Genomic DNA, 21,495 nt, shown 5'->3' with positions numbered 1-21,495 from the left:
TAAAAATTTTGATGCTAGCATGTCCTGCCCCATGCACTCTCGTTCAAAATTAACGTGCCCAAAACCGAAACTACAGTAAATCTTAAAAGTGCCTCTTTTGTCGCAATTATGCTTTCACACGAAGGTTTGACTCATATTCAATCCCAAATAAAGCCTTGGTTGCTTTTTGGCGAGAGTTTCGCTTTAGGCTTGGTTGCTAAAAGTTGCATGTTGGGCAATTTGAGTAATTAGCATAATGAGCTAATTAAGGGGAGACCTTTGGCTATAATATGTCAACAAAATGAAACAAGAATTTCGAACTTGGCTTTATCCAATGTTTAGATTTATGTTCTGGAAATGTATGCAAATAAGCACATATTTAATTAGATAATGTATCAATTGCACATTTAAACATACAATTTCAGAAAACTCATAATACAAAAAATAATTATCTTAATGTAAGTATTCAACTGGGTAAGTTTCATGGTGATATATATTATTTATTTATATTAGTTAAAAAAATGTCCCTAATCACGCAAATTGCCCAACATGCAACTCTTAGCAACCAAGTTGAATTTCATCCACTAGGCCTATAGATTACATTTCAATCTTAAAAGTTTATAGGAAACACGTTTCTGGGTCTAAGAAATTTCCAGTAGACTAAGAGGCTTGTTAGCGTCGCCAGCATCCTGCGGTTCTCCTCAGTGTCAGAGCCGAGCCATCACAGCAGCGCCATCTGCAGGAGGGAGGAAGACATTTGAAAAAGAAGTGTTATTTTACAAGTTTTAGCTCTTTAACAATAAATCCTTTGCTTTTCTCTCTCTTACTTTCTCAAACATTATAGCTTCCCTTTCCTAACTGGTCTGAGCATCACCTCAGTACAGTACTTGAGTAAATCTACTTAGTTACATTACACCACTGGGCTCTTTTTCTGTTAGAAACACCAGATCAGAAGCTGTGTTTTGTTTGTTATGTCAGAGTAGTTAAATTTTCCCTTACATCATGTACTTATCATCACACCTGTGCTGAAAACATCACACCTGTTCTAATGAACAGCTCTGTCTGTGTTCCTGCTGTCAACAGCGATCATGGATGGACGAACTTCAGTCGACTGAAACTCTGCACGTTGGTATCAGTGTGGAAACTGTTAGAGATGTCTTTGATTTTAGGTGCGAGTCCGACTTTTTTAAACAACAATGTATTCAAAAAAACTTTTTTTTTTTTTTTTTTTAACTTATGCTGATGATGTTTTATATTGTTTTTATCATCAAGCTTAAAAAGTCTGTATGAATTTTTTAAGGACATTTCTGAATGCTGTTATTTAAAGGATTAAACATTCTTCCTTTACTCAATCAAATATCTATTCAGTACAATTGTGGTTACACTTTCTTCTTTTTGATTTTTGTTTATTTTTGATATTGTGATCTCAATGTGACTTTCTAATTAAATAAAACATAAAAGATCACATTTCTTCTCTCGGGATAGATTTGTGCCGTGTACTCTTGTTTCAGTTTGTTCTTTCCAGCTGTGTGTCCACTGATTCAATACTGTAAATATTATAAATGGAGTAAATATTTGAGTTTAAGGAGGATGTGTGTTCTTTCTTTCCCTTCCACAGATTACATAGGCCGCAACAGGTTTATATAACATAGACAATAAGGTTTTACACTCCCAGATGAGGGTGATGTGATCAAACGCTGGTTTGTTGATTACACATGTGAAAGGTAAACAAGACACATGGATAGATAAATGGGAACAGATATCTGTTTCCCATCACACATCGGGGAAACACAATATCACAAAACTAAAGGAATAAATTAATACATTTTGGACAATCTCATCAACTACATAGGGAGTCCAACATAGGGAGCTCATCGGCAGAAAGAAAAACGCACTTTCGGACACTACTCCGGTGCTGTTAATGACGTCACTACTGTCGTGCAGTTGGAACGTGAATTGAAACCTCCATGCGTTTGTCCGCAGCGCAATGCTTAGTTACTGACCATCGGTTGTACACTACTTTTCGCGATGCATTGTGGGATACTTTGAGTGCACTATATAGGGTATAATATTTCCCACTAGACATTCGGACAGTGCTAAAAAATGGTATAGTCACTATGTAGTGCACCACATAGGGAGTAGTGAGTGATTTCGGACTCTTTTTTGCGAGCCGGGCATGAAAGCCAAAAAGCAATGTCCTCTTTGTTTTCTTTTTAGTTGTGTCATTAAATGGAGAGGCACCCATCTGCAGTCAAGATGTCCATACCGGAAGTCCCAACCGGAAGTTGGTTGATCACCAAAATAAAACCAAAATAAAAGCCTCTATTTATCCAATCTATACCGGAAGTCTCACGCGGAAGTTAGTTAATTACCAAAATAAAACCAAAATAATAGCCCAAACAATCTCTCTAAACGTGCCTATTTTTTAAATTTGCATTTCCTATAGAACAACGTGCCGCAGTGTCGGGCGCCATCCTCGTTGCAAGACGCCAGAGCAAGAGCGAGAGAGAGAGAGAGAGCTCTCGATAATCATATCTAACTAACGAGAAAAGAATGAATGTATGTCTCAGTTACTGACTGCAGGGATCGAAATTAGCACCCGCCATCCGCCATATGCGGGGGAATTTGTGTGCTGGCGCCTGGTGGGTGAATTGAATCAGTTTACCAGCAACTGTGACGGATTCATTCCAGTCAGATCTGATCCAATTAATCTTAATGATCTATATCTTGGTTAAGGCATAACAGCGCGCTTTATACGACCCAAGAGTTAGATCCGGTCAAATTATGTTTCTGATTCGACCAAAGTGTCAGCTGGACTTTAGGTGGCTGGAAATCCACAACTACTTGAACAGCCATAAGCGGTCATTTGGACCGCTATTTTAAACTCTATGTTAAAACTCTAAGTTAAAAAAATATATAATAATCGAAAAAGCTGGAAACGAGCTGATCTCAAACAAAAAAAGAGCCGTTGTGATCACTGGTCCAGTTTCCACAGACCACCTCCGCTCACAGTCACCACACACGGGCTTGTGGCATTTCAAGTGTCCGACGTTTGGTTCCGTTTGCAGTGCTTTCGGACCGGCACTGCCTCCGTGTCTGCTGCTGCTGTGGTGGCTGCTTCCGCTGCTGCCCACCTTGTGCTGACTGCCGCGGCCGCTTTCCCCTCCATGTATTCTGCCCTCAGCTCCTCTGCCAGCTGCTGCAGGACTTTCCTCAGGGCTCTCCTGCTGCTGGTGCTCCTTGAATAAGATGCGGGCGTTGATCCAAGCCAGGTGGAGGATGTTAGACCGACACTGCTATCTTTCCGCCTTTGACGGAGTACTCCCTCGCATCTGGTCCGGGACGTCCACGCCGTATTGGTGTTGTAGTATATCAGACTCTGGTGTTGCCTTCGCCCCACTGAAGGTGCCCACACCTGTGCAGGTGCTCAGGATGCAGACAGTCTTCCTCGGCTGGTACACAGTCAGAGTCGCATTATTTCAGCACTTCGTGTTGTGAACAGTTCCGCTCGCTGTTTCATGGAGGGAGGAACTCCCGTTGTTGTTTGCCCATGGTACCAAACAAGCTATTTAATACAACTATATAATTATTAACTCACAAGTAAATTCACAAAGAGGCACAGCTGGAGACCGCTAACACAGTTAGAGACAAGAGAGACAATGAAAGCAGCAAACCACGCGAAAAATGGAACAATAAAATCCCGCGAAGTGATGTGCGGTCAGTTTGACCGCTTATGGCCGAAACAGGTTGATCATATTTTGTGTAATTTATATAAAAACTATTCCAAGTTAAAATACAGACACTTTTAGGAAAAGTCATGTAACAGCAGTATTGCATTTTTTCATTCAATGTTATAAGTGTTAAGTGTTGTATTTTCTCTATAAGTGTCGATGTTTTCCTCAATTCCTACACTGTAAAAAATGTCTGTAGAAATTACGGTAAAAAACTGTCAATAGCAACAGTAAAATACCGTAAAATAAAAAATTGTATATCACTGTAGTAAATACATTAAAGAAATGTATTTACACAAAGAATTACCGTAAATCAAGAAACAGTAAATAACTTAAATTTTACGGCCTTACTAAGTAGAAAATATGGAATTTACTGTGAATGTTGTAAAAAGTTTGCTAAATTCACGGTAAAATACCGTAATGTCACAAGCGTGTAATTACCCTAAAATTGACGGTATCATTCTGTCTGAATTACAGATTTTGCTGATGTTTACGTTTAAATTTACGGTACACAACCATTAAATCATACCATCATTTGTATAGAAAGTAGAATGTTAAAAAGTATGGTATATTTAAGCAAAACATCATGACAGGCCGTGGTATGTGCTTATTATATCACAGTTAAGGGGCATTGTTTGGGCCGACACAAAGCACTTAATGCAATAGAAAACTATAAATGTTGTATTATTGTCAAAACACAGTGAATTAAGATAAGATTAACTTTATTGTCCCACAGGAAAACATAGGCCTACAACAATCGTCAGAGTTTATCATATAGAGTTTTATTGCAACATTGTTAACACATCCTTTTTGAATAATATGGAAGTCCATTTCTGCCACTTGATGAAAAAAAATTATGAGATACTTAGTCAAAATTATGAGATAGCTAAGTCATAATTATGAGATACTAAGTCAAAGTATCTCATAATTTTTGTCAAGTGGCGGAAATGGGCTTCCATAAAATAATAGTATATTTTATTTTATATCTTTCTTTTGTATAGTGAAAACACAATTTCTATTTTTATTTTATTCTTGTACATGTCCTTTTTTTATTATATGTAAAACATGACAATGAAAACGTTGTTGTGTTTGTAGTTGTTCGTGTCAATAAAGCTTTATTGAATTGAGGAGAGAGACACACAGAGAGAGAGAGAGAGAGAGAGAGAGAGAGGACCGCTGAGTTAACGGAAGCTAGAAATTTTGAATTTCAGTTCACCGCCATTGCTTCGCGCCCACAGGAGCAGTGTTTGTTGTTGTGACAGAGAGACAGACACACAGCTAGATAGATAGATAGATACAGACAGACAAGACAGACAGACAGACAGACAGAGAAGAGAGAGAGAGAGAGAGAGAGAGAGAGAGGACCGCGAGTTAACGGAAGCTTGAAATTTCAGGTCGCTGCCATTTCTTCGCGCCCACAGGAGCAGAGTCTCTTCTTCAGGTAAGCACATTCACAGCTCATTGAGACTGTCTGATTAACGTTAGCTAGCCGCAGAGCCACGTTAGCTCTTATTCGTTGACTTTCAAGCAGAGGAGTTCAGGTAGCTATATCTTAAAAGTTGCTGGACATGTCACTATCTGCTTTTTGCCGAATAAAAGAGTCACTTAAGGGCTCTGAGAAGTCGCTAACGTTAGCTACAGCTAATGTTGCTAATGCTAGAAAAATGTTTAGCTGTAACTTCTGTAGCAAGTCGGTTAAGACTTTGAAAATGGAGAAACTGGTTTACTCTTAATGAAAGATGATACAAGGAGACTTGGATGTATTACGAAGGAAACATTTATTGACACTTGATCTAGGCGAATTCAAAGATAACATAACAAGTGAGAATGATCCCTTTAACACCTTAGCCATACAATTTTTTAACAAATAATTTCACCTTCTCCACAGCACGGTGCAGCTGGATAATGTAAGGCAATCAACTTTGCAGGAATGCGGTATGGCCAGTACTCTGATTCGTCGTCATCGTTATCAGCACTCATCTTCAGTGAGTACATTTAAATAGATTGGCTTCTGAACTGGTGCTGCCATTAAATGTTTTTGTTTCTTCATACCTGTCAAATACTTACATGGCCACATCAATAATTATGTCCCCCATATATCCCCTACTACCCTGTTATCTGGAGTTCCTTAAGGGTAAATCCTCAGAACTATCCTTAAAAAAATCAAAATCACTGATTCGATGTCAAATCCAAAGGATTGTGTGTTTTCAGCTGTAGTCTCCACAGTTTCTCCCTCAGTCTCTCTCAATCTATTAGATCTGCTAAATCTGTTAACTGTTTTAAGCGCCTCCTGAAATCATATTTATAGGATGGCCTTTTTATGAGATTTTTTTAAACCTACTCTTCATTCACCATTTAATTTTTTTTCTGTTCCAACTTCTTTAATTAATGTTTTGTTTTTTGTTGTTGTTGTTGCGGGAAGCACTTTGCAACAGTGTAAGTGCTATATAATAATAATTATCATTATTATCATTAACAATGTTTTCTTTGTTGTCTTTCTTTGTCTGGTTGCAGTGAGATTCATGCCAGTCCACAGTAAACACCTGATTGAAGACTGCTGGTGAATTTTCAAGCAGGAATGATGACAACACCTGCCCAAAGTTCCAGTTTCCTTAACATTGTAACATGTCTGTATGAGACTCTGTCCCACCTGTCTTCAGTCAAGTCTGGACCCAATGACTCAAACACCAGTCTTGTCAAGGTAATTAGAGGTAAGCTATGGTTTATGTCAGTGTAGCAAATGAGTAGATGCAAGCGCTCAAACTACACTCAATCGATCTCCCTCAAGTGAACGGTGCCAACAGCTTCATACAAACATACAGTAGAAAAAAAAAACATCAGTATTATGGACAGGATTCAGGATTTAGGCTGCAATTCGACAAGAGTGAAACAAATACTGATGATCACTTAGTCCTGAAAAGTGGCTGTTTCTACTTTTCACACTAATACAATAAAATAAATGAAATACTCCTGATGACCTGCAAAACTATATTCCAGAGTACTGGTTTCATTCTATGTATAGCTCATTGGAGCTCAGTTTAACAGCAGAAGGCTGAATTTATCTCTGTAGGCATCATGCTCAGGCACTGCATCAATCTAACCTTTGCTTTGTTTCTTTTTTCTGGCTGCAGAGGGGATTGTGCCAGTCTACAGTGGACACCAGATGGACAACACATGAGTCTTCAAGCAGAACTGGTGACTGCTGAATGCTTTAAGTTCCAGTTTCTTGAACACCATGTCCATGTTAAGAGCCCTCTTCAGCCAAGTCTGGACTCAGTGACTCATTAGTGTTGATCAACACAGGGCAAGTGGCTCCTTTTTTCATGACGTTTATTTCTTCTACCATGGACTATCCTTCATATGTATGGACACACACTGTCTTTTGAAGATGTCAACACTGCCTTGTGAGTATACTAGACAAGTTCTGTTTTTCAAAGAGAATGTGTATATGCAAAGAGATGTTCTTAAAGTTTATCAATTATAGTCTGTACTTTGGTTTACAATGGGCTTAATTGGTTATTTCCTTTATAATTTACCATTTGCATTTGCTGACTGTAAAATCTACGCCAACAAACTGTAATTCCATGTGTGTTGTACCATATTTTTTACGGTGAAATTCTGGCAACCACAGCTGCCAGTATTTTACCGTAGTTGAACTTTGCAATAAAATACCGTAATATATCTTACAGTTTTACCGTGTTTTTTCACTGATGGACTGTAATTAGGTTTACAGTATATATGTTATTTTTAAAAGAATTTACCGTAAACGGGTTTATATGATAACTGTTATTTTTACAGCAAATTACCGTAAACAAATAACAGTTCTCTAATGTGAAATTTACAGTTACATTGTGACCGTATTTTCTACGGTAAAGTTCTGGCAACCACAGCTGCCAGTATTTTACCGTAAATTCTACAGAATTTTTTTTACAGTGTAATATATACAATTAATGAAAATAAATTAAATGTTAAATAAACTTTATTTAACATGGTATCCCTTTGTATTGGGACATTGAGATTAATGGGTAGTGGTGGTAAGGACTTGGTGTTTAAAAGAACAGTGGTAGTTGGCCCATATCATTTCCTGTTATAGACTGACACTGGCCCCCCACCCCAGAAAGGAAAGTTGATGTGGCCCCCACCGAAAAAAGTTTGGGGACCCCTGCTGTAAATCATTGGTGGTGAAACAGTGCAAGGACTGTATTGCCCAGATTTTATATAGGATCTTGTTTGCAGGAAGCTGGCATGCTCTCTCCATCTTTCTTGTATATGGCCGAGCCTGTTTACCAGAGGATGCTTTCATTGAGCAGTACAGACTACCCACACATTGTTTGCTCAAAAGCATAATAAAGAAACTAAGCTAAAAGACATCAGTCCAGCTATCGTTTCCTCACCCACCAGGGATCTTCAGGGATCAGGGGGGCATCATGAGCAACACAGTGGCCACAGACAAGTGTGATGCAACAGAACGGGGAGTTCCTGGGTCTGGAGATGTGTTCATTTTTATGTGCAATATTGAATTACAGTGTTGGCCTTATTTGTGTGTGTGTATGTGTGAGCAGCCCCCCACATACACATATATATACTCACACACACACAAACATTGTATTTGTGTTTAATAACTGTAATATTAATATTTACAATCAATAATAATTGTAAATCAATGAAACAGTAACATAAATTAACATTTACCATGCACTAATTTGATAGTAAGTATGACATTTGTTGTGACCGCTTATCAATTCTCTATTTAATTTGAGAATTCAGTTTATTTATTCTTAGTTATTCTTCAGTCCTATTGTTTGTGTGTGTGTGTGTGTGTGTGTGTGTGTGCCCCCTACCACCACCACACAAACATAATATTTACATTTTTATTCATAACGTTATTGAAGCTAAATCTATGAAATGTTAACATTTATGTTAGTGATTATTATAGGCTTCTAACTAACTTCTGAGTAAAGTCGTGGCGAGACAATTAACTAATCAATAACACCGTTACGATAAACATGTAAATGCACAAAATGCATAGAATTATGTTATGTGTTAACCATACAGTCTATGGTTAAACGTACGTGTTTTTTAAGCTTTTATTTTGGTGATTAACTAACTTCCGCTTGAGACTTCCGGTATGGATTGGATAAATGGCGGCTTTTATTTTGGTTTTATTTTGGTGATCAACCAACTTCCGGTTGGGACTTCCGGTATGGATTGGATATATGGCGGTGCCCTTGTCGGCCATCTTGACTGCAGATGGGTACTCTTGATTAAATGTGCAACCCTAAAGAAGAAAATGAAAACGCAGTCTGGATGATCTATTATTAATTTCATATGTGAGTGAAATAATGCACCTATGACCTTGAAATGAAAAAGCCTTTCTGCTAAAGCATTTTAATTTTCAAATTTGAAATTGAATTTTGGTAACTTTTGGCTGGGGCATGTTTTGAAAATTAAATCTTAATCGCCCTTTTCTTTTTCATTTTAAGTAAGTCACAGAATGAGCAGTCTTGAAGAGGAAAATTAAAATGTAGTTCGGATGATTTGTTATTCATTTTATTTATGAGTCAAAAAATGCAGCTATATTCTGAAAATGAAAAAGCATTTCTGTTAATCCATTTTAATTTGGATTCTGGTCCAGATCTGCTTCCATAAAGGTTGTAACCATGATGAGTTGAGGTCACAGGACTTCATCCGTCTCTAAGTAAAGGTGTCTCTTCTCCAACAGCTGCAACATACAATGCAGAAGTGTCTGTACACGCATACAAAGTCCTATTCAAACTAAATAATTCAATTCAGCGCTGTGGGTTTTTCATTAGTGCGCAGGGGTCGTTAGCAGAGGTCCGACCCCTTGGACCTGGACCAGGAAGCCCAAATGAAGGCATCCATGTCTCAGCCTTTCCTCCAGCGCCATCATCAGTCCAGACTACATCTTTCTTTGCTCCAGTTCCTACACATCACTCAAGCCTTTTGCTCGAGTTCTCGCCCCAGGCTGTGGTTTCAGTCCCACACACCTGCAGGAAGAAGAAACGCCGCTTGCACGTGACCTCGGCTTCACATTTGTTTACCGCACAGTCACATTTGTTTTTTGTTTGTTTTTCCAGTGAGTCGTGTCCTTTTTTTTTTTTATTTGGACGGGGGCATGCAAAAACACCTTGATCAAGATAAAGTACCAAAAAAATCCAAAATCAGATCACAAGTTGACAATAACGTCATAGTCCTCCAGCAGATGATCCGCCCAGTGCATGATGGGTGAATCTTTCCTGAGCTCTGTACACCATCTACTGTACACAACAGGTATTATAGCAAGTGAAGGAACAGTACAGATAGTATTTTTAAATATAGAAAATTACCACAATGAATGCAGGAAACAAAGCTAGACCTCAATGTTGTCTTTATATGATAGTATATTTAGGATGTAAGTAATCATGTCGTAAAGGTTAAGCCTTAAGGACTTCCCCAATTTATTTTTGGCAGGTGCAGGGCTAACGGGAATTCCGACAGCGCGCGAATGCACCATCTCTCCTTAAGTTTCATTCCTCAGTAATAAACCAGGAACATTTAATTATTAACTATAATAAACCTCCTTTTTGTTTCTTTAGGCTGCTAATGACCTACAGGTGACGCCCCCCATCATTGTACACAGGAAGTTGTTGTTTGTTTTGTTTTTTAAAGTCAGTTGTTTCTTTAGTTTAATTTTTGGACGATGGAGCTGCGTTCACGTGCCAGATGCAAAACGATGTCGTTGGTGAGTCGTCGCGCACAATTTGCTGCGTCCTCGCATCTGTCTTCATCTTGTTTCGTGTGTGTGTGTGTGTGTGTGTGTTTGAGTGAAAAAAAGGGGGCAGGCTCTTCGTGAGAAATAGAAAGTTTACGGATCAGACAGCCCACGTCTTACCACATCTTTTATACACGCGCTCAGCGGTCTTGACTGAATCCATTTTCTTTCTCTCCCGAGCTCACGGAACCAGAGGAAAAGGTAAGAAAACGTTTTTATATTAAGACAGCATTTATGATTCAGTAGCCTGGTGTTTGGCTGAGGTTGAGCCTACAGTCAGCCCCTTTAATAGCTAATTAGATATCTCATTATATTGTCTTACTTTTAGCCGGTTTTAGCAGTAATAAAAAAAACATTCAAAGCTCAGAAGTTTATAAAATAACAAGATGCTTTGAGTTAGTCTGCTCATGACCCAAAATGGCGGGCTTGCATGATTACACCTTTGGCATTGAAATAAACTCTGTTAGCCATTAACAGCATCATAGTTACTATCAGTGCACAGTGCAGTGAGGTCAAAACGATGCTAAATGTCGTAATTATTGATAAATTTGATGTTATTTGACTGCCCTAAAGTGCATTTGCATGGCAATTCCAGCAGAGCCGTGGCTGTGTCTAACGTTATTTATAGCATCATGGTTGTGGAAATACAGAAGATACATTACTAAAAAGATTTCTTTCCACAGATTTCCCCTTATCACGACATTCAGAAATAAAACATTGAAGATAAATAACGAAGGATGAAGTTAGCTTGTCAACAGGTATTAATGTTAACTGAAGTTAGCTATCCAGCTAACCTAGATAAAGATATAAATCAACATAATGTAATCAAGCAGACAAAAGCAGTACTTTTTTTGTAAAAAAAAAAAAAAAAAAAAGTAAAATACTGACTGGGTGCAGTCTGATGAAACAAGATGAGGAGAAACGCTTATGATCTGAATGTGAGACAAAAGTTGTAAACTATTACTTAAAGGTGTTATTCTAGCTAAAATTAAACTCACTGTAGCCAACAGGTAGCTAACAGCATGAAACACGGACTTCGGACGTTAGCTATAGCTAGCACGAATCCATCAGAAGCATCATTTTGTGATTTCTGTGTGATGAAATAAAAGTATGAGGAACTCAACACCAGACTGCCATTAGGATTGAGAAAATAAATTAGAGATTTAAGTTAGCTCTTAAAATGTGTATTTGACACTTACAGCTAGCATTACTGCCACACTTAGCAGAAGCTTAGCCCAAGGTCAGTGCTTCACAGGAACATTTTACATTTAGCATACATTTAACAAAAAATACACAAGTTATATTCAAACTGTGCTATGTTTTGCTAATTAAAAAGTCACATTTAGTTTGTGTATTATTATTATTAAGTGAAATTGATCTCAGGAAGTAGGAGTGTCCCAGCATAGGCTGCCTATTTACTGTGCCTTATCTTAAATTGCTGTTTTTACAAGGCAATGTTGGCCTATGGTCCGATGCGAGGACAATTTAATAACCTTGTTAATTTATTTGCAAAATTGCCTCACCGTGCCCTTAAATGTACACATAAAGCTATACAAGGAAGCCATGGAAAAATCCCTGATCAAGAAAAATCTACATTGTATTGTGTTATATATCATAATATATATATAGCTACCAAATGTGATCATTTAACACCTTATTCCGAAAAGACTACTTGATAATAAGAGAATGCTGTATGTAGGGATTTGATGGTCCGGGTTAAGGTCTCGGGTTTCCACACACTTTCTGTGGATGAGAGAAGTGAAAGTACTGCCGTTATGATGATAATATTGCAAAACCAATCCTCATTACTGGTCAAACAGGAATGAGTATTGAACGGATGGAACTTGTCCAAGCATGCGCTGCTCGAAACGCTTCAAAACCAGCACACTTACAGCCGCACTGTTTTCACTTTGGGGTTAATGCTGCGGTAGCAACACTTCCTCGTCCTTGTTCAACAGACCTTTGAAAAAGCCTTGATCGTTATCCAGCGAGTCCTGCATCTGGAGTCGAACGTCCTGTGCCCCTTCCCAGCTCCTCCATTTCTGTCTTGTCTCCTCCAGGCATGGCCCACCAACAGCAGTTTGTCGTCCACCAGCAGCCGGCCCAGGTGGTGACGGTGATGACACAAGCACAAAGCCCTGGGACATGGAGCACCGGCATGTGCGATTGCTGCAGTGATATGGGCACCTGTGAGTCAGCCCAGAAGAATGATACTGAATGCAATTTGTGTTATTCACCACAATGAACGTTGTTCACTTTAACGTTCCCCCGTTGACAGGGTGACATCAGTCGTGATAATGTAATATTGTCATTGCTGTTTGATGTATAAACCTTGTTGACATTTTGACTGCTGTGCCACTGTGCTCATGGACCCAGTGTGAGATCTTTGAGACTTGAAAGCCGCCTGGTACTGGTTTACCAGCTTGGAACAGCAATATCACAAGAGCTAGAATAGCTTCTCCTTTTCCTCCAAATCTCCCTCTTTGTGACCGAACCTATGCATTTTCTGTGCCATCATCAAGTTGACAGAGCTCCCCCAGAGACACAGATAACAGTTGACAATTGTTTCGTCTGTTGTACTGTACATTGACAGTAAACTGACTTCTCACGCTCGTGTGAACCTGGAATAGTTTCTCTTTGAATTTATGTGAAACCGTTAGGTCAGCAAGTTTGGGTGGGTCACTGCATTCTGGGAAATAAAAGGCACGATTTCAAAGTTCATATGTTGTTCATTTGTCTCGTCCCTTCTGCTCTTAAGGTTGCTGCGGTCTTTTCTGCTTCCCCTGCATGCAGTGTCAGACGGCCTCTGACTACGGCTGGTGCTGCTGCATGCCTCTGCTGGACTTCTGCTGCGTGGTCTCCTGCATCCTCCGCTCGAACATCAGAGAGCGCCACGGCATCCCTGTAAGGCGGGTTTGGGAAGGGACGGGGGTATACGTGGGGACGGAGTGAGTGCATGCTTAAAGGTTCAGTGAGGGCTAGGTTAAAAAACTCCTTTTTTGATAAGTGATGATTGTCAGGTAAGTCATCCAGTATTGATAGTTAAAGTAGTTTTACATCACTGTTGGGTGTGTTTACAGGTGCAAAAAGGCATTTCAGTACATGGAGAGATTAGCACTTAGACAATGCACCATGAAAACTGAAATTAGGGTAGTTCCTGTTAGGACATCCATTAACAAGCGCTGTAGTTGTAGTTCCCTAATGGCCAGTGTCATTTTAAATACTGGTGCAGGTGCATGTGACAAAGAAGCACTTCCTCAATTTTCTCTATGTGCATATTTGCATTCACTCACAGCACAGCTGTCGCATAATCTTGGGCCAACCAGTTTCGTTTTGAACCTGTCATAGTAGAGAAATAACAAAGTAAATGTCAAATGCATGAAGTCTCGCAATCAAAACAGTGAAAACAGAAGATGTAGTTTGATGTTGTGAAGTAGCACGGGACCATGGAAGGTGCTGTCTTCATTGTTAAACAACATTCCCTGTGGATAAAAAATCTGTCTGATGTGGCTAAGGCAGAAATGTTTAAAGATGTTATGTTCCAGTTTTATTTATGTGATATTCAGTTTTTTTTGCAGAAATCCATTACTCGTCTCCTGGAAGTTATAGTGACCGGTCAAACACGTCATTACCTTGAGTAAAATTATGTATCTCTCTCGGTTTGAACTTTGTTGGAAACGTTTAGGATAATGTAGATAATGTTAGCACATAACCCTAACCCTAAAGGTCACAAACAAAGGTAAGAAGTTACTTATTAAACGTTTAATATACCACTTATTCAAAATAAAAGTTACAGAGTGTTGCATGATATCAAAAAAATACATCAGAGCAGCATACAATGATCTGAGGCAGGTTGAAAGAAATATATAGTGCTTTGTTTCTCAGTAATAAATCAAATTTTTGACACATTCTCACACTGGACCACAACTTTTGATCTTAATGTTAACTGTATGACACAAGAGTGTTACACACATGCACGAGAGGGTAAGTTAGGTCTGCTAATATCGAACAGTGAGGGACAGTTAAGACAGAAAATGCTTGGTCTGTTAAGCAACCTGAGAGACTTTAAGTCACTATGTCAGCTCAACAGGGTCATTAATGTGAAGTGCACGATCGATAATAACTGAGATGTACCACTGAATGTTAATGTCAAAGACGGAGAATTAGCAGTGTCATCCAACATAATTAGATGTTTTATTTTGAGGTTAGATATTTGCAGAGTTGGATGTATCTTTATTGCATCACTAGTTTTTTGACGGCCACTCCTATTTGTTTTTTATTGACAGCTGATGTGTTGCATACTCATTTCTGGCCTCCTACACACTATTTGTTTCACTTGTGATGCTAGACTAATGAGGAACTGCGAACTGTAAATAGTAATCTGCACAATAGCCGGTGTGCTTTCAGGGCATTGCACTCAGAGCCTTCAAACAGTGCCAGAGCTACACAAACAGATGTTAAGTCATGGTATAACAAAAACACGAGTTCACGGAGGCCTCGCCCTGAAGCCTTATGATATCCCATCCAGTAGAGAGCTTGGTTAGCAACCGATAGCTTGTAGCAGACTGCTTAAAGAAGCAACTGAATACAAGATATCAATATCACGACAGCTACGTGTAGCATCATACAGTTAGCTGACAGTACAAAGCTCACAATTCAGTATATTTGTTTTTTGTCATAGTTTGACTTAAAAAAATGATATTTGTATCAAATAACTGATTGAATCTGTGTTATGCATTAAATGTACCAACTTGTATGATTTTTTAAAAATAGATTTCAGTGTGAAAAGTTATGGAGTAATTTAAGGGAATAAATCATTGTGTTGGACAGCAGGTCCTCATTTCATAAAACTCAGCTAAAGAATAAAGCATGAGGAGATAAAAAAACCCAAAAACTTTTCTCACCATTTTCTCCTGAAAATGATGAGAAATTGGAAATTATAAGTAGTAACATACAAATGTTCACAAAACATTCTTCAGCTCATTAAATCATCAATGTATATGATATTGAGAGTTTGAATGCTCAAATTGGAGCAATTTGAAGGTAAACAAAAAAACTCTGAAAGATGGAGGTTGAAAATAGACTCAGTCAATTTAGGAAGCCAGTTAGTTACCTGTGGGAGAAAGGTGAGAGAGAGGAGGTTAGGTAAATCTATTCAAATATCCTCTCTAATCTGTTATTGTTGAACACTGCAGCAGAGGAAACTGCACCTGGAGTTGTTTTAAGCTCTGTACACTCCCCCCGCCAGCACTTAACAGCAGGCATACAAAGTTAGTGACTAGCTGGTGGACATAGTGGAGCAGGCGGGGTAGGTATTTCCGTTGGGCATCACTCATTTCACCAACTGTTGGATTTATCCCTTCTCCCTCTGTGTCTTCTTCTACTTGCAGGGCTCGTGCTGCGACGACTGCTGCAAGATCTATTGGTGTTACCCGTGCGTCTGGTGCCAGATGAACCGGGAGCTGAAGATAAGGAAGAACCAGCCAGGCGGAGGCTCAGTGGTCACCACACAGGTCATCAGGGGTTAGGAGGCAACCATTTGGGCATATGACATGTTTACCAAATATAGTTTGTAGTCTGTGGTCCATGTAGTCTACTACTAATACATTTCTATTGGTGTTATAATGACAAAAATAAACAAGAAATGATTTATTCAGTTTGTTCTGTGATCAGTATGAGGTGAAAGAAATATGTAGTAAACTTTCCACAGTTAGCACTGAGCATCTGTTCATTGTATAGTTGTCCACTTTGTTTAATGTATAGATTTAGCTGTTTTTCACGGTTAACCTTGCTTTTCAAAGGCTTAGATTCACTGTTAAAGCCAGTTGTTTTGAGCAGATTGTTAGCATGCTTGATTTTATAATACAGTGTAATATCAGCCCACGTTTTTGTCCGATCTTTGATTCACTCTTGCAAATAAAATATTGATATTTCCGTCAACAAGCTAGTCTCAAAATCTGATTCCTAACCTGAGTGAAGAAAAAGGAAAAAAAGAATTTACATACACGCATACTCGTGTATAATCTATATACCAGTGACCAGTTTTATGTTTTCCCCATTTTATAATGAGACAAGATTGCACAACAGCAACTTGACAACAAAAAAAACAGCCACTGAAAAATTTTATGGATTAGTTTTTTCTCTGTGAAATTTAGTACACGTTTTACAGTTTCTCACTTCTGTATTTTCTTATGATGGGAAAGTTGTAGAAAATTTTTAAAGTCTAAAGATTTGATTCTAACTGTCAATAGCCCTGTTTCCATCAATGTATGTACATACATATTTTGCCTCTCACATTAGAAAAGCTTGGCGGAAATGGTTAAATGAAAAAAAAAAAAACGCCAAAAAGGTTCTCACCCCGGTCGAACATGTGTATCAGTGTGTCCGTACAAGATGAACAGGTTCAGTGTTTGAATATTCATCCCCAAAATGTAAATGATTGTCTTACTAGGCTGCAAAGTAAGAAAAATCCTCTGTATCAGCGATAGTGCACCTGAGGTGTGATGATCCATAGCTGTTGCATGATTTTTAGAAGTCAATGAATAAACAAATTTAGACCCAAAGGTACTTAAAAGGTAGAGTGAGCGGGACCAACCAGTCAGTGAAATAATAACGCTTTGGGACAACCTCAGCAATATGATTTACTAGGGTAGAAGAAAAGAAACTATAATAATTTAGGCTAGAACGCTTTGATGAGTGAGCTTTTCAGATAACCGAGAAATCATGGGTTGAAGGTCACTGGTAAATATTTTATCATTCCGCGGCTTAGTTTTTAAAATCATGGAAACAAAAGGAGAACAGACAAAGAGGAACAGTGGTCAAAAACTGATACAACCAAACAGGGATGAGGCGAATTAATAGTAAATATACAAGTTTAACAAATTGAATGCATATCCCGTAATGTTATCAACCTTTGTAGCTTTGTTTATGGTGGTGAGTTAAATTGATTGTGCAGTAATTAATTCTAATGTCAGCAGATTCAGTATCAGTATTCAGCGTGATGAAAGTGGAAAAAAGGCTTGTGATAAACTCATAACCAAGTTCTTGCCATTAGCCTTGGAGCATTTTGAAAGCATGAAAGAAAGTCTTGGGTTATTTGAGATCAGGATGACAGTTATACTGATGATCTCAAAACAGCACTACTCGAAACTTAGATTCAAAATGCAAAGAATCATTGTCGCTATTTGACAAAGGCATAAAACGCACCAAAATATAATAAAAAAAGGTTAAAAACATCACACCATGGGGTGAAAATCTGGATTGAGTGTGTTTGAGATTTCCTTCTTTTGGCAAGTTTTCTATACATTTTGTTTTGGGTCCGATTTTTTTTTTGTTCATCTATCATTTTGATAGAATCAGTGGTTGGCTGTGGGTTTTATTCCCACCGCCACGTTTTAGACACCAAGGGACCAGTTTGTTTTGACCCTCCCAGAGGAAACGAAAATTGGAAAAGAGATCTCAGTAGTGTCTCATTCATTTCTCCTAGACAACTATGAGATCTATGTGAGACCAAAGTGAGGCTGTGGCTGATTTCTCCTGTTTCTCAGTTGTTTCTCCTGAGAAACAGGTGCAGAAAATCTCAACTTGGGCTCCCTGTAAGTTTCAAAGGAGATCTCATCAATCTCTCAGTGAAGTTTCAGAATGTCTCCCCAGTGCTGGAAAGGAGCGAGGTTTAAGCGTTAAAATCTCAAGTCTCACCTATTGCTCCTAAGGAATTTTTGGAGAAACAAATGAGAAATGTTTGAGACCAAAAAAAGACTACAACGAGACTGAAATGAGAACTCTCACTGAGCTGCTTTACGGCTCCATAGCCGTAAAGGAGCAAGCTTTGAGCCTTAAAATTTCCCTCTGGGCTTTTGTGATTTGTGCAGTGCTTTGATCGATTCCCAACCTGTGACCCCTGTCTTTCAGGTTTTGTTTTCTGGGGAAACGTATCAATATATTAACCAAACAATACAATACGAAATATGAAAGAAAAAAGAAGTAAGGTCAAAGGGGAGTTTAGGCAAAACATAAATATATAAATTCAGGGCTTCTTTTACATCCTGCCATTTTAAACCACTGATGACAGTGAAATCAGTTTTAACATCCTTATATGTGAGGCTCTACTTCGGTACAGCAATGCTTTGAGGTCAATGCTAACATCAGCTTGCTAACATCTTTACAGTGACAAACATGCTAAAGTTGAGCAGTTATATATGATATTTATTCTCTTCGTTTTGCACCTAAGCATGCCAAATGAATGATTAATGCTCACCACAAAGTGCAGCTGTTGCTTGGAGTACCATTAGATTTTGACCTCAAGTTGGCGCTAGATAAAAGTCAGAGGGTCACCAAAGTCATTACAGTTCATCCTGAGGGGAACATGAATGTCTGAAGCAAATTTCATGCCCATTGATCCAATTGTTGTTGAGATGTTTGAGTCTAGAGTCTACTGTCACCAGACCAACATTTCTATCCCTCAAGCCACGCTGCTAGTGTTGCTAAAAACCTCAGATAATGTTGCATTAACTTAAAAGTAGAATTTGCATGAACCGGTTGCAGGTCTTCATCTTAAACATTGGGGCACCTCAGGGCCAAGTACTGAGCCCACTGTTTTTGTGCACATCTTGTACACCATTCTCATGTTGCAGATGAAATAAGATAGATCTGTGATCATAACAAACAAGTTCAGGGCGAGGCGCAGACCCTGGTGCGATGATGCGAATACCACATCCTCACCCTCAACGATAACAGAACAAAAGAGTGAGATGCACGGGTAGATCTGAGGGAGGAGTTGATTTGACTTGTGAACATAGATAATCAAGGACTCATTGCTGCAGAGGTATCATTTATCATTATTTATAGTGGCATCAATCTAGTCAAATTGATCAAATACCTGCAAAATGAATAACAATCCCATTATCCTCAGATGACTTTTGTCTAGCATGCTAACACCATGAATTGAGAAGGTTAACATTAGCATTATACCTGCTGAACATGAGCACCTATATCTTTTTATCTTTAATCCGATGCAGCACCTGATTGCGGTTCCAGCTAGAGCTTTGCATCTGGCTACAGCAATACCTAAACATTGGTCACTATTTGAATATCTCTGGGGCGATACTGACAATAAACAAGATTAAAACAAGTTTATTCCATGCCTCAAGTGGAGTTTACTTGATACTCAGGCCAAACACTGAGGAGAGCTGCAGCCGTCACTGAGGGGAGGGGATATGAGTAAAACCACAGACAGTACTGTGGGGCCAAATTAAACATTTGAAACTTAGGTCTTTGGCTGAAGGCCCACATTAAAAAAAAACAGTTAATGGGTCAAGCTGATTGTCCCGGAAAAACCATGTTAGCAAAAGGACAAAGCACTTGGGAGGGGAATTTCCTGTTTCTTCTGTAGCAGAGGAACAGTTTGTTGGTCCGCGTTTTGTGTCAATACATTTCTGTTTTGTTTCTTTGCAGACAGGAGGGAATCCTACAGTTCATAGTCATGTTTCAGTAGTAGAAAAAAAGGTGGGGATGAGTTAAAGACGAACTGGCAGCGTCTTCTTGGTAGCCGTAACCACAAAGCGAACATCAAGACGAAACAAACTGCTACCTCCTGCAGCTGTGCAGAAGAGTTCTGAGAGGTGAAAATACATCAAGGCTTAAAAGACTATCTTAACCATCTTTCAGTATTGGTATCGTTATGGCTACTTGTTAATACATTAAGCAATTGTTTTACTTTTCATACAGCTTAGATCAGGGTTTCTACATCAAATTGGGAGTCTTATGGTTGTTTTTAATCATTTATTTTTTTTGCTTATGTCAGTAGCCAGGATGCTAGTGGTAGCCATGTTGCTAACACTGTCCTTACGGTAATACCACAGGGAGATCAATAGGAGGGGGGAGGGAATGTTGGAAAAATGGTTGATTCCTGCTAAAAATTGGCTTTACAATGAATTCAGTTTTCTTTCAAAGAAGGGTCTTATTTTCCTTATAATAAGTCATGATGGAAATTACAAAGAAACAACAGACTAGTAAACTATTCTGCTTTGGTCCATTTCAGAACAAGGACACAGAGCTTCTCCCACTTGCTCCTTCAATTTATTGTTCTTATCTCGGCGAGATAACATTTGTTATACAACATCTGGCAGCAAACGCAGAAACTGGAGGCCACAGCTCTGGGCGTGTTACTTTACTGTCAGATTTCAGATTCTAAATGTCGTTACTCTTGTGTCCTTTTTGACTTAGTGGTCACCTTTTGTGCCTACATCATTCCTTATATTTAGCTCAGGGTGGTGCACAATGCAGCCGAAACATCAGCTACTCTTCCCAAGTTCCTATTCTGTTTAGCAATGCCATTAATGATTATTATTAGAAACAAGATTTCAGTGTTTTTGTTGATATTGTGAAAAAGCTTCGCAGTTTGACTCGATGGTAAAATGAATATCTTGCAGTTCCAGACCGCTCTCCTCTTTACTTATGTCATCCTCTGACCTTGATCCACTCATCAACATTTTATGAGTTCATTAAAAAGCGGACACGGCAAGTCAAAGCAGCCTTGAGCTCAGGAAACTCCTTATTTCTTCTCATCTTTAGTTAAGTTTCGGTTTCATTGGTGTGGAAAAGTGGTGAGAAAAGAGAAACCGTTGGGGAGAGGGCTTGGCAAATTGAAGTGTGTGTGTGTGTGTGTGTGTGTGTGTGTGTGTGTGTGTGTGTGTGCGTGTGTGAGAGAGAATGACTGGAAGGCAGAAGGAAGTGCGTGGGCCGATAAGCCATGCACACACACTAGTTTGTGTGCCAGTCGTTAAAGGTTGTGAAATTTAAAACTGATAGGGTTCTAATTTTATATAAGCTAACTAATTTATACATAAATGACAGAACTCGCTAATGCAGCGCCCCCTGCAGGAGGATCTGGTCATGTTACCTTCCAGGGCCCTTAGAAATATTGGTATTCCTGAACGCGTAACAAAGTGGTGTGACTGGGACATTTTGTTTTGATTTTTGTTTTGATTTTTGTAGTTTACACCTACAGAGGAG

General features: G+C 38.9%; 1 protein-coding gene across 1 annotated transcript; it reads left to right on the top strand.

The window, feature by feature from the left end:
- Window positions 1-10,487: 10,487 nt before the first annotated feature.
- Window positions 10,488-16,425, top strand: LOC115589028 (placenta-specific gene 8 protein-like). Its single transcript, XM_030429677.1, has 4 exons — window positions 10,488-10,683; window positions 12,543-12,671; window positions 13,241-13,386; window positions 15,873-16,425. The coding sequence occupies exons 2-4, from the start codon at window positions 12,545-12,547 to the stop codon at window positions 16,008-16,010; spliced, it is 411 nt and encodes a 136-aa protein (XP_030285537.1). The 5' UTR covers window positions 10,488-10,683; window positions 12,543-12,544; the 3' UTR covers window positions 16,011-16,425.
- The last annotated feature ends 5,070 nt before the right edge of the window (window positions 16,426-21,495 follow it).

The sequence above is a fragment of the Sparus aurata genome, chromosome 10 (assembly GCF_900880675.1).
Source record: "Sparus aurata chromosome 10, fSpaAur1.1, whole genome shotgun sequence".
NCBI classification, from domain to species: Eukaryota; Metazoa; Chordata; class Actinopteri; order Spariformes; family Sparidae; genus Sparus; species Sparus aurata.
The sequence above is the reverse complement of the archived record's forward strand: the minus strand, read 5'-3'. Positions and strand labels throughout refer to the sequence as shown.

Excerpts from the sequence above, each read along its gene's own strand:
- LOC115589028 (XM_030429677.1), top strand. The coding sequence starts at position 12,545 with ATGGCCCACCAACAGCAGTTTGTCGTCCACCAGCAGCCGGCCCAGGTG. Across the intron at positions 12,672-13,240 it reads CTGCAGTGATATGGGCACCT|GTTGCTGCGGTCTTTTCTGC; the intron begins GTGAGTCAGCCC and ends TCTGCTCTTAAG. Across the intron at positions 13,387-15,872 it reads GAGAGCGCCACGGCATCCCT|GGCTCGTGCTGCGACGACTG; the intron begins GTAAGGCGGGTT and ends TTCTACTTGCAG.